The 17,648-nt window shown below is 28.7% G+C and overlaps 1 protein-coding gene across 1 annotated transcript; it reads right to left on the bottom strand.

The window, feature by feature from the left end:
- Positions 1-7,758: 7,758 nt before the first annotated feature.
- LOC130813046 (uncharacterized) lies at positions 7,759-17,403 on the bottom strand. The gene is made up of 6 exons (XM_057678747.1): positions 16,935-17,403; positions 10,546-10,745; positions 9,740-9,877; positions 8,962-9,042; positions 8,742-8,869; positions 7,759-8,039 (listed from the first exon to the last, which is right to left on the bottom strand). The coding sequence occupies exons 1-6, from the start codon at positions 17,164-17,166 to the stop codon at positions 7,991-7,993; spliced, it is 828 nt and encodes a 275-aa protein (XP_057534730.1). The 5' UTR covers positions 17,167-17,403; the 3' UTR covers positions 7,759-7,990.
- Between the last annotated feature and the right edge of the window lie 245 nt (positions 17,404-17,648).

The following is a 17,648-nucleotide window of genomic DNA, read 5'->3' as shown; positions in this document are numbered from 1 at the left end:
GGGGCACTTCAAACAGAAAATTTGAATAAAATAAGATGTTTTAATAACTTAATTTTAAAGATAAGCTTTGTAAAAACTTAATTCTCAAAATAAGCGTCTGTACGTCTAAATCTAGCCTTGAAGTAAGTTGCTATTAATAACAGCGACTTAATGCGTTTTAAGTTTTCAATTCTAAGTTACTTCCTCATTCTAACCTACGAGATTAAGGAGTTGACCAGTTAACTTTAAAGTTCAACTCTTAGTAACAGCTACTTATGGCTTTTATTATTTTTTTTTTTTGTTTTTCGTTGTTAGTAACAGCCATTTACTCCAAGGCTAGATTTGGATGTACAGACGCTTATTTTGGGAGTTAAGTTTTCACGAAGCTTATTTTTAGAATTAAGTTGTTAAATAATCTTATTTTATTCAAAATTTCAATAAATAATGCACTTTTTTTATTTGTCTTTAGAATCTATAAATGATTTGTAAAAAAATATGAATATTAAGTAATAAATAAAGAAAAAGTAATTGTATAGAGAAAATTGAAAAATATTAAAATGTATTGACGAAATTAAAAGAAAACTAGTATAAAAACTCGTACAATGCATGAATTTATTAATATGAAATATTGTATTGTGATGAATAAATTTACAATATAGATGTTTTTTTGAATAAAAAATTAACTATTAATGTTTTTTTTAAAATATTTTTCGAATTTATAATTTTTTCATTCAATTAAACATATTAAATTTTAGGTAGGTATATAGTATTGTTATAATAAATTATTAATACTTTACCTAATTTAGGTCTAATTTTTAAAAAATTAGATTCTAAATAAGGTAATATTGTCATGTAATCAACTATCATCCATTAACATAATTCCATTTGTCAAAGCTATAGAAATATGACATTTGTTATTTTCCAATATTTTTATTAATATGTAAGATTTTTATTAGTATGTATGATTATCAAAGCTCTAGAAATATGACATTTGTTATTTTTTAATATTTTTATTAGTATGTATAATTAAGACATTATTTAGAAATAAAAATGATACAAAATAAATAAGAGAAACCAAAATAGCAAATAAAAAATGAGTCGATCATTAGGTCTAGAAATAATAATTAAAATAATTGTAGATTTCAAAACTAGGTTTTTAATAGAGTAGAATTTGATGGGTGGGGAAGGGTTATTATTGAGTAAGGACTATGGAGTAATTGTCTTTAAAATTAAAGAAAATTGCATGAGTTACGTTGAATTTTGATCCTTTAAAGTTTATTAAGTTGAACTTTATTAAATACATTCGTTAGAATAAACTTTTGCATACTTGTTTATCCAATATGTTTTTTACCGGTTATCTGATAAATAAGTAAAAGCAATTTGTTTTGTTAATCTTTTATTTTTTTCTTATTTTAATTCAAAAGATTATTATGAGAATAAAATATAATAAATAAAAAATAAGTTCACAATAATTAATTAATTTTTATAAAATGAATTTAAAATGTCGAATAGCATAAAGGTCATAAATATTTAAATTTTTCTCTATTTTATATCAATTGTTTTTTTAGGTAATTAAACCTCAAAAGACATGTCATGATGTTATGAGCTTGGTAAGCTCAATGAAGGGATATATATATATATATATATATATATATATATATATATATATATATATATATATATATATATATATATATATATATATATATATATATATATATATATATATATATATATATATATATGATTCAAATTATAAACATAAATATAAAAATAAAATACTGCATACGAGACACTAGTCTACATACTTTCCTACAAATTACTTACAAACAAGTTTGTAGGTAAGTTCCAATAAAATGCTTACATATTTTTCTTGTAGGGAATTTCTTATGGCTTTTCTACAAATACTTTTCTCTATGAAGCTCATACCAGCAAAGTAGTTTTAAATTTTCATATTTGTGGGAATTAGCCATTAACAAGTATTATCGAGAATTTAAAGTAGATTTTAGCATATATTTAGAAATGGTAAAATTGCCAAGGGGTGCAATATGTCTTCTCCTTGTATATTCATGTCTACCTAAAACGTTAGTAATCATCACCAATTTACTACATATAGCGCTTTAAATTTTCATACTCACATCTGTCTATTTGAGTTTGTATTCAAACTCATTTCTACTCACTATGACTAATTGGATGTATACACTCATCAGTCATCACAGTTATACTTATTTTATATTTGCCTCATAATTATTCCATGTATGCGTTATATGCGCTCTATTCGATCGTTATTCTTTAGAAATTAATTATATATCTAATTTATTGAAGCCATGTTATGTAATAAGATAAAATCAAACATGTATAATTAATAATTCACCATACCATTTATTGGTAATTTATACTTAAAATTCATATTTCAAATAAGATTTCATCAAAGCTAAAAAAATACTACATTTTAGAAAAAGTTAGTTTTCTCAAATTTTTGTCAATAATTTTTAAGATTAATGTTATAGATATAAAATGGACGAGTATTAGACAAAGTAGGTGAGTACAGGACAAAGCATGTGGATCTCTGGAAGGTAAGACCACCTGCCCACAAGCCAAGACGTTATAAGATCATACTCATATCCATTCGGTACCTAACAAATTCATACAAATACCTATTTTAACTTAGACAATGGCAATAGAACATTCTTAATATTTATTTGCAGCAAGCCTTATATGAAACCGTCTCATTGTGACATGGACTCATGCAAGCAGTCCATTAGTAAAAAAAATAAAATCAGAGTTCACACTTGTATAGTAAGTAATTTTGTTTTTAAAAAAATAGTTTAGACTAACCTAATTAAAGTCGTCTCACGATGAGACGACATCAGTAAAGGATTAGTGTTTAATCTACTTGTAATCTCTACAATTACTTCTTGTTCAATATAATCATTATCTCAAAACTAGTTACTTAGATTCTTCGTTATCTCAAAGCTTTGAAACTTAGCTTTAGTAGTATTTAAGTAGCAGTATTTTGTTGCCAGCTAGGAGAGTAGAGATATTATCAAAAAGGATGCCTTTATTGTAGGGCATTATTATTTGTCGCCATCCTTTTCATTTTATCGCCACCCCCTCTCCTAATGAAATTACGAATTTGCCCCTGATTTTTAAAAATTTACGAATTTGCCATTGAGTTAATAAATTTTCATTTTCATTTTTTTTTAATTTTTTTAATTATTTTTATTTATATTATTATTGTTATTATTATTATCATAGTTATTATTATTATTATTATTATTATTATTATTATTATTATTATTATTACGGTTATTATTATTATTATTATTATTATTATTATGGTTATTATTATTATTATAACGGTTATTATTATTACGGTTATTAATAATAATAATAATAATACTAATAATAATAATAATATTAACATTAATAATAAAAATAATAATAATAAAAAAAAATAAAAAAAAAAATATCAGTCACACAAAACGTGCGACTGACAGTCGCACAAAACGTGCGACTGACAGTCGCACAAAACGTGCGACTGACAGTCGCACAAAGCAGTCGCACGTTTTGTGCGACTGATATTTTTTTTTTTTTTTATTATTATTAATTTTATTATTATTATTATTACGGTTATTATTATTAATTTTATTATTATTATTATTATTATTATTAATATTGTTGTTGTTATTATTATTATTATTATTAAATTATTATTTTTGTTTTAATTATTATTGTTATAACTGATGTAAGAAAAAAAGCATAAAAATTGACAAACACAAAACAAACAGAATTTACGTGGTTCACCGACAATATGTCGACTAAGTCCACATGCAGAGGAGAGAAAAATTTTATTACTAGAAGAAACCCAAAATACAAATATTGGCTAGATTATAGAAAATAAGAGTTTATAAATTACTCCAATACATAAAACTTTAGCCAAAACAGATTTTTTTGGGATGATGCAAAACTAATGCCCAAGACTCCTTTTATAAGGAGAAGAATAACAAGCCTTTGTTATTCTTCCGATGTGAGATAATGATAAACATTAATCTTCCAATGTGGGATAATGAAAAACATTAATCTTCCAATGTGGGATAATGACAAACATCAATCTTCCAATGTAAGGTTATGTCTTGAATCCCACATTGGAAGATTGATGTTTGTCATTATCCCACATTGAAATATTAATGTTTTTCATTATCCCACATTGGAAGATTAATGTTTATTATTATCCCACATCGGAAGAATAACAAAGGCTTGTTATTCTTCTCCTTATAAAAGGAGTCTTGGGCATTAGTTTTGCATCATCCCAAAAAAATTTGTTTTGGCTAAGGTTTTCTGTATTGAAGTAATTTATAAACTCCTAATTTCTATAATCTAGCCAATATTTGTATTTTGGGTTTCCTCTAATAATAAAATTTTACGCTTTCTTTCTTACATCAATTATAACAATAATAATTAAAACAAAAATAATAATTTAATAATAATAATAATAACAACCACAATATTAATAATAATAATAAAAAAAATGAAAAAAAATATAAGTCGCACAAAACGTGCGACTGTCAGTCGCACGTTTTGTGCGACTGGTATTTTTTTTTTTAATTTTTTTTATTATTATTATTTTTATTATTATTTTATTATTATTATTATTATTATTATTATTATTATTATTATTATTAATAACCGTAATAATAATAACCGTTATAATAATAATAATAACCGTAATAATAATAATAATAATAATAATAATAATAATAATAATAATAATAACAATAATAATATAAATAAGAATAATTAAAAAAAATTAAAAAAAAATGAAAATGAAAAGTTATTAACTCAATGGCAAATTTGTAAATTTTTAAAGATTTGGGGCAAATTCGTAATTTCATTAGGAGGGGGTGGCGATAAAATGAAAAGGGTGGCGACAAATAAGAATCGGGTTATTGTATTCTGATTTCTGATTTTTAGTATTTGACGTAGTTTATCCAATGAGCAAGAAACACGTGTCAATCTATATTTGACGTAGCTAATCCAAGTAACCAACATGTGGCATATTTATTTCAATCTATATGCATCTAACTCTTCATTGTAGAAGAAAAAACCCCACACTTGGGAGTTGGGACCGTTTCAAGTTTCAATTTCTCATTATATACTTATATTTTATTTTAAAGTTTTTAATTCGAAGAAAACACAAACTTTTTTTAAAAAATCCTATAAATTTATGGAAAATGATAGTATATTTTATTTATGTAATTTAATATTATTTTTGTCTTAAAAATATATTAATTGTCTTCTAATTTCTAAATTAGATTCTTTACAAAAATTAAAATTATTATTAATAAAAAGAATTTGTTAATTTTTATACATTCTTAAAGCTAAAAATATCATTATATTCCTAAATTTAAATATAGGTAAAATATAACTTAGGTAGGAAAAAGATCAAGTTGACATATTTTAATGCTTCCTTGAGTTTTATTAAATGTTTTATTAAAAATAAAATATCATTATAAAAATAAAATACTGCCATTTTTTTGTTCACCAGTGGTAGTTAAAAATATATATTTTTTGTTTTGATGAGATTATTTATAATTTTTTGGTTGATTTAGTTTAATTCATATATATTTAGGTGATAACGTATATGCGTTGTGTTTTGATTGTTGCATCGTTGTTAGAATCTGATGAATTGAAGAACTAGATTAAATAAATTAAAAAAATATTTAAATGTGTTGCATGCCTTCGTGCTTTAGGCGCATTTCTTTTTGTTGTTTTATTCCCGATTGAATTAAAAATCTCTTTAACGCTAAAATCGGATTTTATTCCCGATTGATGAAGTCAGATTTTTTGTTTGAAGTTTGTAAACTGTCCGAAAAGGGCTAAGAAGTTACTGGTTTTTTTGAAAAATAAAGAACATTGAGTTTTAGAGATATTATTATTTAATAATATTGAGTATAGTAATGCTTTGATAGTATAGCGTGGATTTATGGGTGAACACGTACTAATAAGTGATTACGTGTGTGTGTTTGTGTTTAGAACCTCGATTCATAAGAGGTTAAACACCGTGCGTGTGGTGATTTGTGTTGGATTTTACATGTTGTAAAGGTATATGTTTAGACCATACTTTTGTAATTGGTTATGTAAAGTAATGTTGTATTTATTCTATGATGTGATGTTGTATATCACTTAACTTGAAAAGAGTTTAACATACAACTTGAGGATGAATGTGTTGTTACCCTAATTGGGTTGGTATAAATTATTTTGGTACCCTTATAGGGTTGGAATTATTATTATTCATTCCCATGGCAGTTGTGGATCATTACAGTCACCATACTCTACCTTTGACGACCCGAACAGGACGGGCAATGTAGGTTGGAGGTTGACTTGGGATTAGCTCTTCCATGTGTATTTCTTCATACTTTAGTAATACTCTGGCGACCCGAACTGGACGGGCAACGACATAAGTTGGGATTTGAAAAGTCAAATATGACATATAAACTATTAGAGCCTTTGCATGCTGGGATGAACTCGTTGCTTGTATGTAACCTATATAATGCATTGTATGAAGTCTCTGACGTGTGCTTGTTTATGTTCTTTGGAACATGCAATAATGTTGTCACTCGACAACTAGCAGGTTGATTGCATATGGGAATAGAAGAGTGAGAGGTGGACTCTAGGACCCTGTAATTTGAGTGATCCAATGCATTTAAATATTAGTATGACTTTTATATTTTGGAGGACTTTAATTTATTTTCTTTCGCAAGTACTTTTCATACTAGATGTTATTTTGTTTCAATGAGGCCAAATGGTTCTCAAGTTGTAAGTATTTAAGACTTTCGCTGACTTTATTTTTTTTTCTTTGACACCTATTATTTCTTTATCACTCGAACGCCGTCGATCCCATAATCCGGTTCACTTTAACTCGGACTATTACAGCAAGTATTAGAATTGTACTCTTTTTCTTTTTTGTTATTTTCATTTCTCCTGAATTGTATTTAAAAAGTTCTTTTCGTTAATTTTTTCCATTTTAGGATAATCTTTCGGATAAAAATAGCCTCATTTACCTACCACAATTCACCAAAAGACATAACATATTTATATTTTTAACCCTAAAAGTTATTTGATTCTTTCAAATTAATGATATAGCTCCTTTCATTATAACTTTGCCCTCTTTTTACTAAGCTCATTTACTTTTTTTTTATGATTTCAAGCAATAATAATCACTATTTATCTCAATCAATAAGTGCACTTAATAAAATCATATTCCTCATTATTACTCTCTTTGGTTCTTTCCCTATATTCTAAATGGGATGAACATGAGAGAACACATGGGGTATAATTGAAATAAACCACAATTGAATTCTATGTTATTTCAAGCAGAAAATTTGGCGCTATTTGTGAGAAGAGCATGTGCTGCATCTACACTAAATTTGTTATTGGGCTTATAAACAAGACGCGCAAGGATAAAAAGTTTATTGTACACAAATCCAATGTGATTTCATCCTAAAACAATTGATAATAAGAGGAGTAATACATCAAGCTTATATGTTAGTCAAAATCTTCAATATAAGATCACATGTAAATTATTTTCCAATAATATACTTTAAATTTTAGGGCCACAACATTGACATAATCTTCTTTATAGAGATCAAAACAAAAAAAATGTCAAGTATTCCCTACAATCTTATTCATTAGATAACAAGAACAAGCAGAGTATTGCTCTATAATAATCCAAACAAAAGAGTAACTAGAGAAAGATACAAATAAAACAAAAGGAAAGAGTTCAAATAAATTTGATTTGTTTATTTCAATACTGCTTCAAAGTTTTGTCTTTACATAGATGCTCTTGTAGAGCTAATTCTTCACATGACCCTTTGACTCTCTCAACATTAAAATTAGTACAAGAATTTCTAAGATATTACATAATTAGTTAATAATCATGAGGATTATGAAAAACATACACATTAAACATCTCCGTTTATTGCTGAAGCTTTTATTAGGTTTCCCAACCTTATACAAGCTGTGAAGGTAGACTCATCATCCGCTGTCCTTCAATTACACTGTTCAATCCATTTTCCAATCAAACTTTTGTATGTACAATGCAAGAATATATTGAAAAAATGTACTACTACACTCAAGCTCAAGGATGGTCTTGATCGAGTCATTGACTTGGTAGCAGAGCTAATGTGAACTTTGTTAATCTATCATGGGTTTTAACCATCAACTTACACTTTTGCTTGAATGGATTTATTGACTTGGTATCAGAGCGAACGTGACATAAGTTTACGGGTTCGAATCTCATCCACTCTCGTTAAAGTGGAACATTTAGAGTCTTTTTTAAGGAGGACATTAGGTGCATCCACTCTTCTACTTCTAGCCCAAAGAGCTATCGTTTGAGGGAAGGTGTTACAGTATATAACATGCCCTGGGGCTTTAGCCATCAACTTGATTCTTTTGGTTGAGTTAGTTCTTTGACAAACAAATGTATTTGAATGTAGTATACTATTTTCCGATCTCTATCCTATATTGATTTTTACAAATTCTTAAATGAGATGGCCTCACAATAAAACTATCTCTATTGGGCTGGTCAATGTACATTTAGTCTATTAAAGTGATCTCTCACAATTATAAAGTGATTCATTATTTATACAAGTTAATTATATGAGCCCATCTCATGGTGAGATGGTCTCATACATGACTAGCATATTGATTTTTGAAGATCTTTCAATGGTATAGTAGTATGCAGGAATTGATAAACCTACCTTTTGATGTAATAGTAACAAAAATCAGCCAAGATGAAGGTTTGAACTGCCTCACAAAGAAGAGCTCCTGCAATATAGAGATACCCATCACTTATTCCCGTAAGGAATACTCCTTTGGTGTCAATAATCTGTACGTCATGCACATATACATCAGTAAGTTTAGTCACACAATTGCTTAATTTGTGGCATTTAAGACAGTAAAAAAAAGCTGTAGTCTGACCAGGATTATCCAATTTGCACATGAGAGAAATCTTGCCACACCCAGGGCAAATACATAGTGGGCAGTAAATGGTTCCACCATCTGCAATACATTTACATTAAAAATTAAGTAAATGATGTGCCTTTAATTTGGGTGCTCAATCCAAAATGGTGGTTGAAGGGTTTTGTTAAATTAGACTGGACTTATTGTAAATTCAACATATTTGGTGTACGCATTTCATAAGATGAGGAGAGCTTCAATGACTTATAAAGTGTGTGCACGTCATTTTTAATTTATCTATGTGGGATAAACCATTCCAATACCCCCTCACATGCAAACCTCCGTCAAGTTTGCATGTAGAAGCAATTAATTAGAGTGAGAACGTCATTCTTTTTAGACCTACCATTTTAATTTTTGATTGAACCATCGGTTCAGATACATTGTTGAATTGAGTTGTTGGGGAAACATGGGGTGCACACACTCTATAAACAAAGAAGATACCATCTCAAAACCATGCAAATAGTATTGGGAGGAAGGGCTCCAATGACTTCTAAAGTGTGCATACACCATTTTTAAATCATCGATAAGAAACAAATCATCTCAACAGCTTTCGAAGAATATTGAATACGAACAACCGATGATTAAGAAAAGATTAACTAAGTTCATCAACATATAAGTATCCAAGCATTACGAAGCAACATTCGAGTTTACAACAACAATAATATTTCATTTTATTACTCCAATGTCATATTAAATTGTGTTAGTATAAGAATAAGTGCGCATGAAAAGTTCGTCTCACCTTAGCATTTTGTATTAAACGTAGCTGAGGGAGCACCGAAACAGCTTCAATAGTGGAAGAATAGACATAGAGGAATTTGAATATAAAGTTTAACAGCCCTGGAAGGCCTATTAACGCAACCACTAGGGCAGGCAACAACTGCAACCAATAATAATGTATGCTTAATGACACTATACATTTATACACCAACTACACATTCGAGGGTCCTTGTATTGGTCCAAATCTAAAGCTAAGGAAGCCTTTTTGGTTTGATCAGTCATAAAAACGTTATCAAGAAGGTATTGGTAAAGTCAGTTGGTTGTAAACTAAATACTAAAAAGTAGACTAAAAATCATAAATAAATTTAAAAACTATTCCGGTGTTTAGGATTTGACTGTTGGCTTTTTAGTTAGCTTGCTTGACCAAATGAAAATATTGACTGACTTTTTTAAGTTAGCTGAAAAAACTAGCTGTTTGTAGGGATGTTTAGTAAACTTAAGTATTAGTTATTGGTTGTTTATTTACCATACACTTTTTTGGCTGATCGACAAACCAAAAGCTAAAAGTCAAAAGTCAACCAAAAAATCAATCTAAAAACCAATATCCAAACACCCCATCAGGAATAGCCTTTTAATTTGATTTTGAGGTAAAAACTAAGTTTTCAACAGATTTTTGACTTAAAAATCATTTATCGAAAAAAATTTTTTGTTTAGCATACCAAACAATTAAAAATCAAAAGTCTACCAAAAAAGTGAATAAAAAGAGTAATTGTAAAACACCCTGTATATAATCTACATATATAATGAATAGTAATACTGGATTCATACCACATAATACAAAGGCATATTGTCAAGATCCTTAAGGTAAGTCTGTTTCAAGTTGAAGCGTATCATATAGATAACCCAGAGAGTAGATAGCAGGGTAATTGAATCAAGAAAAATAAAAATGTCAGGCATATATGCAAAATGACACATTATTCTCAATGTTAAGAATATGGCTGTAAGCTCCTGCGTCTTTAAAGATAAACCTGTTAACATCATCAAATATACAGATCACTAATTAGACCATATACGAGATCATATACTAATACATGGAGCTTTTTTTTAAAAGTCTATTTTATTCTTGCTTTTTTCCTTACTCATACATTTGATTTGGTTTTTCTAAAACAAAACTTCATTTCTTACTTCATGTCCTTGTATAATAAAACAATACAGAGAAATTAATTACTCCTATGTCATTTTTACACACGGGTTAATTTTAAATTTAATGATATCATTTTTTTTATTTTAACACGTCAATTTTATTAAATTTGTATTTACTCTGTTCTGAAATACTTGTAATATTATGATTACATTTAATCTTATTTTATATATTAATTTTATAATTTTTAATTATGAATGATTCAATATATAAATAATTAAAATAATAGATTGAATTGCGTAAAAAGTGATATACAACAAGCATAATGAAATGGAGAAAGTAGAATATTTCCTCTATTTCATTATATTTGCTACATTTAACTTTTTACGTAATTTAATGTGTTATTTTGACCATTTATATATCGAACTATACATATCTAAAAATTATAAAAAGTTAATAAAATAAAAGTGTACAATTAAACGATTGAAACAAGATCTTACTTGAGCATATAATCTTTTACACATTAACCGCAATCATTATATAAATGTGAACAATGTTAAAACTTAGAGAGATAAATATATTAATTAGAGAGATAAGGAGGAAGTAGAATGAGTAAAAGTTAGAAGATAGAGATGTTTTTACTCATTGGTGTAGTTTTTACAATGGTGAACTTCCATATTTATAGGCAAGTTCATCCACAATTACATTGAATGCATTCACATTAGGGTAAATACATTAATTATCTTTCACACTATATTCATTAATTACCTTTCACACTATATCTCAACACTCCCCCTTGAATGCATTCTAATTATGTAAAAAGAGTAAAATATTATTACAATATTTCTATTTAATACTGCCTCGTTAAAAACCTTGTCAGGAAAAACCCAATGGGATAAAAACCTGAACGAAGGGAAAAAGAGTACAGTAAATATGATTCTCCCCCGGAGTTCAACGTATATCTCGTAGATGACACATTTTAATTTTATATACAAGTTGCTCGAATCTCTTTGATGGAAGGGACTTTGTGAATAGATCTGCAAGATTTTCACTTGATTGAATTTGTTTGACTTTTACTATTTTGTACTTCTGGAGGTTATGTGTTTGGTTCTATCCCCTTTTATGAAGCCTCCACTAACTTGTTCAATACACCCGGTATTATCTTCAAAGATTACAGTTGGAGAATTTATTATCGAGTTTATCCCACATTCTTCTTGAATGTGACCAATTACTGACCTTAACCAAACGCATTCTCTACTTGTTTCATAAAGGGCGATCAATTCTGCGTGGTTTGATGATGTAGCTGTCAGTGTCTGTTTCGTGGATCTCCAAGATATTGCAGTGCCTCCATGTGTGAATACATATCCATTTTGTGATTTAGCCTTGTGGGGATCTGATAAGTATCCAACATCCGCATATCCAACAAGTGTAGCATCTTGCTTTGATCTATAAAATAGTCCAAGATCTTTAGTTCCTCGAAGGTAGCGTAACAAATGTTTTATTCCGCTCCAATGTCTCTGTGTTGGTGAATTACTATATCTAGCTAATAAATTAACAGCGAAAGAAATATCAGGTCTTGTATTATTAGCTAGATACATCAGAGCTCCAATTGCGCTTAAATATGGCACTTCAGGGCCAAGAATCTCCTCGTCTTCTTCACAAGGTCGAAATGGATCATCTTTTGGTTTTAATGATCGTACTATCATTGGAGAGCTCAGCGGATGAGCTTTGTCCATATGAAATCTTTTTAGCACTTTTTCTGTATAGTTGGATTGGTGCACAAAGATTCCACCCTTAGGTGCTCCATTTGTAATCCAAGGCAAAACTTTGTTTTCCCAAGATCTTTCATTTCAAATTCTTTCATCAAATATTTTGCAGTTTGTTCAAGCACTTTGGGAGTTCTGATGATATTTAAATCATCAACATAAACTGCAATTATAGAAAATCCTGATTGAGTCCGTTTAATAAATACACCAGGACTGATTTGCTCATTTTTGAATCCTTCTTTCAGGAGATATTCACTAAGACGATTATACCACATTCTTCCAGATTGTTTTAGTCCATAAAGTGATCTTTTCAGCTTTATGGAAAACATTTCTCGTGATTGGTGGTTTTCTGGCAACTTAAGTCCTTCAGGGACTTTCATATAAATATCTGTATCAAGTGAACCATATAAATATGCGGTCACAACATCCATAAGTCGCATTTGCAAACTGTTTGAGACAGTTAGACTTATCAAGAATCTTAGTGTAGTTGCATCTACTACTGGAGAATACGTTTCTTCATAATCAATCCCTGGTCTTTGGGAAAAACCTTGTGCTACAAGTCGTGCCTTATATCTGACCACTTCATCTTTTTCATTTCTTTTTCTTACAAACACCCATTTATAGCCGACCGGTTTTATACCGTTTGGTGTTTGTGTAATTTGTCCAAAAACTTCTCGTTTTTCAAGTGACTTTAATTCCGCTTGAATAGCATCTTTCCATTTCGGCCAATCATTCCTACGCCGACATTCTTGTATCGTTCTTGGTTCTATATCATTTTCATCTAGTGTTATTTCGGTGGCGATTGAATGAGCAAGTGCATCATTAACAATAACATTCTTTCGATTTATTTGTCTTTTAGTTGAAATGTAATTAATCGAAATTTCATTGTTATCTTTGATATTATTATTTTCTTCTTCTCTGAGATTTTCATCCTCATCTCCAAGACTTGTTTCTTTACAATTCATTGAAGAAGTAATATTGATAACATTTGCCATTTCATTTAACCTTTTGGATTTTCTTTGTTTCAAATCCTTTGAACCAAGTGGTCTTCCACGCTTCCGGCGTGCAATAGATTCATTTTCAGTGGCTTTGTCATCAGTGGGAATTTCAATTCGTGCCGGAATATTTGCGGCAGGAATGTATGATTTTGTCACTTGCTTTGTTTCTACAAATGCATCAGGTAATTTGTTTGCAATATATTGATTATGGACAAATTTTCTAACTTCTTGTTCAGAAGCATTCGTTTTTGGATCATATATTTTCAAATGCATTGCATTCCATGTGAGATCTATTTCCTTCTTATTTGGGTCCACTTTCTCTCCCCCTAAGGATGGGAATATTGTCTCATTAAAATGACAATCTGCAAATCTAGCATTAAATAAGTCACCGGTCATTGGTTCTAAATATTTGATAATTGATGGGCATTCAAATCCAACATAAATTCCCATCCTTCTTTGTGGACCCATTTTTGTACGTTGGGGTGGCGCAATAGGGACATATACTGCACATCCAAATATTTTCAAGTGTGATATATTTGGTTCTCGACCATGCACTAATTGCTGTGGTGAATATTTATGATAAGCACTTGGTCTCAATCTTATCAATGACGATGCATGTATTATTGCATGTCCCCACGCAGATGATGGCAATTTCGACCTCATTAATAATGGTCTTGCTATTAATTGGAGTCTTTTAATCAATGATTCAGCCAGACCATTTTTAGTATGAACATGAGCTACTGGATGTTCTACGTCAATTCCAATTGATGTGCAATAATCATTAAAAGTTTGAGAAGTAAATTCTCCGGCATTGTCAAGCCTTATTCGCTTAATTGTATAATCTGGAAATTGATTTCTCAATCGAATGATTTGAGCAAGTAATTTCGCAAATGCCACATTTCTAGTTTGTAGGAGACTTACATGTGACCATCGTGTTGAGGCATCAATCAACACCATAAAATACCTAAATGGCCCAGAAGCAGGTTTAATTGGCCCACATATATCTCCATGAATTCTTTCTAGAAATTTAGGAGTTTCAGTAGCAATTTTATTTAAAGATGGTCTGATTATCAATTTTCCTTGTGAGCATGCAGAACATGATAACTCATTTGGTTGGGGAAATCTCATTTTCTTCATTGGATGCCCAATTGAATTTTCAATAATTTTTCGCATCATTCCCGCACCAGGATGACCCAATCGGTCATGCCATAAATTTATCATTTCTTTATTATCTAACTTCTGGTTAGACACCATGTTTATCTCAACCGGTTTTATGTTAATGCGATATAATCCCGATGAGTATGCTGGTAATTTTTCATGAATGCTTTTCTTGCCGCATTTTTCAGATGTGATGCATAAATATTCAGTATGATTTTCGGTCATTGTTTCTAAATGATAACCATTTTGGCGTACATCTTTGAAACTTATGAGATTTCGTCGAGATTTACTCGAATATAAAGCATCATTAATTACTAGCTTTGTCCCATTAGGAAGTATTATTTGAGCTTTTCCATATCCCTCTATTAGTGTAGTGGTTCCAGAGATTGTGGTGACTTCTGCTTTCACCATTTTCAACTCAGAAAAATATTCTTTGTGCTTTAGGATAGTGAGAGTTGTTCAACTATCTAGGAGGCATTGATATTTGACTCCATTATATAAATGTGAACAATGTTAAAACTTAGAGAGATAAATATATTAATTAGAGAGATAAGGAGGAAGTAGAATGAGTAAAAGTTAGAAGATAGAGATGTTTTTACTCATTGGGGTAGTTTTTACAATGGTGAACTTCCATATTTATAGGCAAGTTCATCCACAATTACATTGAATGCATTCACATTAGGGTAAATACATTATTTATCTTTCACACTATATTCATTAATTACCTTTCACACTATATCTCAATAAACAATAAATATTACTAATAATTATAATATAGTAAATATTTAAACAGAAAAAATAAAACAGAATGGGCAAGTCACTAAAATATCTTACACCACGACACCAACTCAATGATTTATTTTAAGGGAGGGTGTTTCACGTGGATATGATACATATATTTATACATTATAAGTACTATATCAGTATCAGTAACGCTACCAATAAACGAGTGAATACAATAAAATGCTACAAACCCCGTCACACATCACAATAATATGACAATTGACACGTACCCACTCTGTTTTATTCGAGTAATTGCTATCATTTACTCGTCTTATTCATAGTGTATGGAACTTTTTGTTATTCGTCAATTCATTAAAAATGTTCTATTTTTATTTTTGTCATTTTTTTATTTTTTATTCTTACTATAATAATATAGTAATACATAAATATCAATATTTTTTATGAAAAAGAGAGTTTTTCACCCACTTTTAAATGGTCTCCCACCTTTCTTTGGTTTTGATGTAAAACTCAAATATCTCATTCTCTATGAATAGGAGGCAATATTATTTAGCCTTATTTAACATATTATTATTAATCATTTAAAAAATATAATAAAGTGAGATTTTATTTGAATTATTTATTTGCATATATTTATGATATTAATTTTTTATAATTGTTTAGTTACTGTAAATTAAAATATAAATAATAAAAAAAATAATTAAAAAAATATAAATAATTAAAAGTCCAATTTTATAATATAATTATGATATCGGAAATACTAATACGGACCAGCCGTTTATTTCTCCAACAGCTCATTTTATTAATTTTAACTTATAAATGTTGATCGAGGAGAAAATACTTCTTCTAGCATTTTCCCTAGAACAAATAGTGGTCACTGTATTGTTTTCATGCCCTTTAATGTACATTTTAAAATTAATTGATTAATTGAACATCATTTAATTGTAGTTAATTTAATTAAAACTTAAATTGATGGTGGAGTTATCTAAATATTTAATATATTATACTTTTTATGCCTAATAAGTAATAACTAAATGAAAGAGAAAAAAAAGGTAATTTCTAAGTAAAGTATGAAATGTCACAAAAATTTAATATTTTATAAAAATATAAATAGAGTAAATTATATGGATGATATTAAGTGAGAAATTAAATATGTGATTAAGATTAGAAAAATATTTTAAAATAAGAAAATGACAAAATTAAGTGAGGCACACAAGCTCATTAAACAGTCTTTAATACTAAATATTTCATTTAAAATAATAAAAATTGGATGAGAATTAATCTGTAACCTTTTCAAAATTCAAAGCATATGGTGTTTTAAGTTTAAATCTTATTAATAAAATCATAAGTAGAAAAAAAGTGGAAATTAAAAAAACAAAAATGGAGAAAATGAATGAAGGAGAGAGGAAATACCAGAACAAGTTTTGGTAATAGAAAGTTTATAAATTAAGACAAGGATTCCAGCAGCATGAGCAAGTTCAGCAAAAATGTAAGTATAAGCTTGATTTTTGACCAAAAGCTTGAGCAAAACAACAAGTAAAAGAGCAACAACAACAGCCATGCTTACTAGCTGTCTTACGGATCGGCTTCGAATCCATCTACTTATCTTCTTTAATGGCGCCGGAGTTGCTCTTTTATCTCCCATTATTATTTCTTGTTTTTGTTTTTGAGCTTTGAGTGATGTAAGGATGGAAATGAAATAAGGTTTTGTGAATATTTTAAGTACAACTTTTAGTGAACAAGTGTGTTCCACGTTCTAGTTATTGTTTCATATAACCATTAACACCATAAATTAGGATAAGTAGGAAGAATAGAAGGGAGTATTATTATTTGGATAATTTAATTCATTCTTATTATGATCAGGTGCGTATAGTGATTGTATTATTTATTGAATTATTGTGTTGTTTAACTCATAATTGTTATAAAATAAATGAGTCTTATATAGTGAGATTTAAGATAGATATTATACTCATTTTTTATTGAGGTCGTTTTACTGTAAGATAACTTTAATTAGGTCATTTAAAAAATTTGCTTTATGTATAAGTGGAAATTTAATTTTCATTGTTTTGTAATATTTTTTTATTGACGGGTCAATTGTAAACACTCATCTTATGATGAGAGGTCTCA

The sequence above is a fragment of the Amaranthus tricolor genome, chromosome 5, assembly GCF_026212465.1.
Source record: "Amaranthus tricolor cultivar Red isolate AtriRed21 chromosome 5, ASM2621246v1, whole genome shotgun sequence".
In the NCBI taxonomy this organism is placed as follows: domain Eukaryota; kingdom Viridiplantae; phylum Streptophyta; class Magnoliopsida; order Caryophyllales; family Amaranthaceae; genus Amaranthus; species Amaranthus tricolor.
The sequence above is the reverse complement of the archived record's forward strand: the minus strand, read 5'-3'. Positions and strand labels throughout refer to the sequence as shown.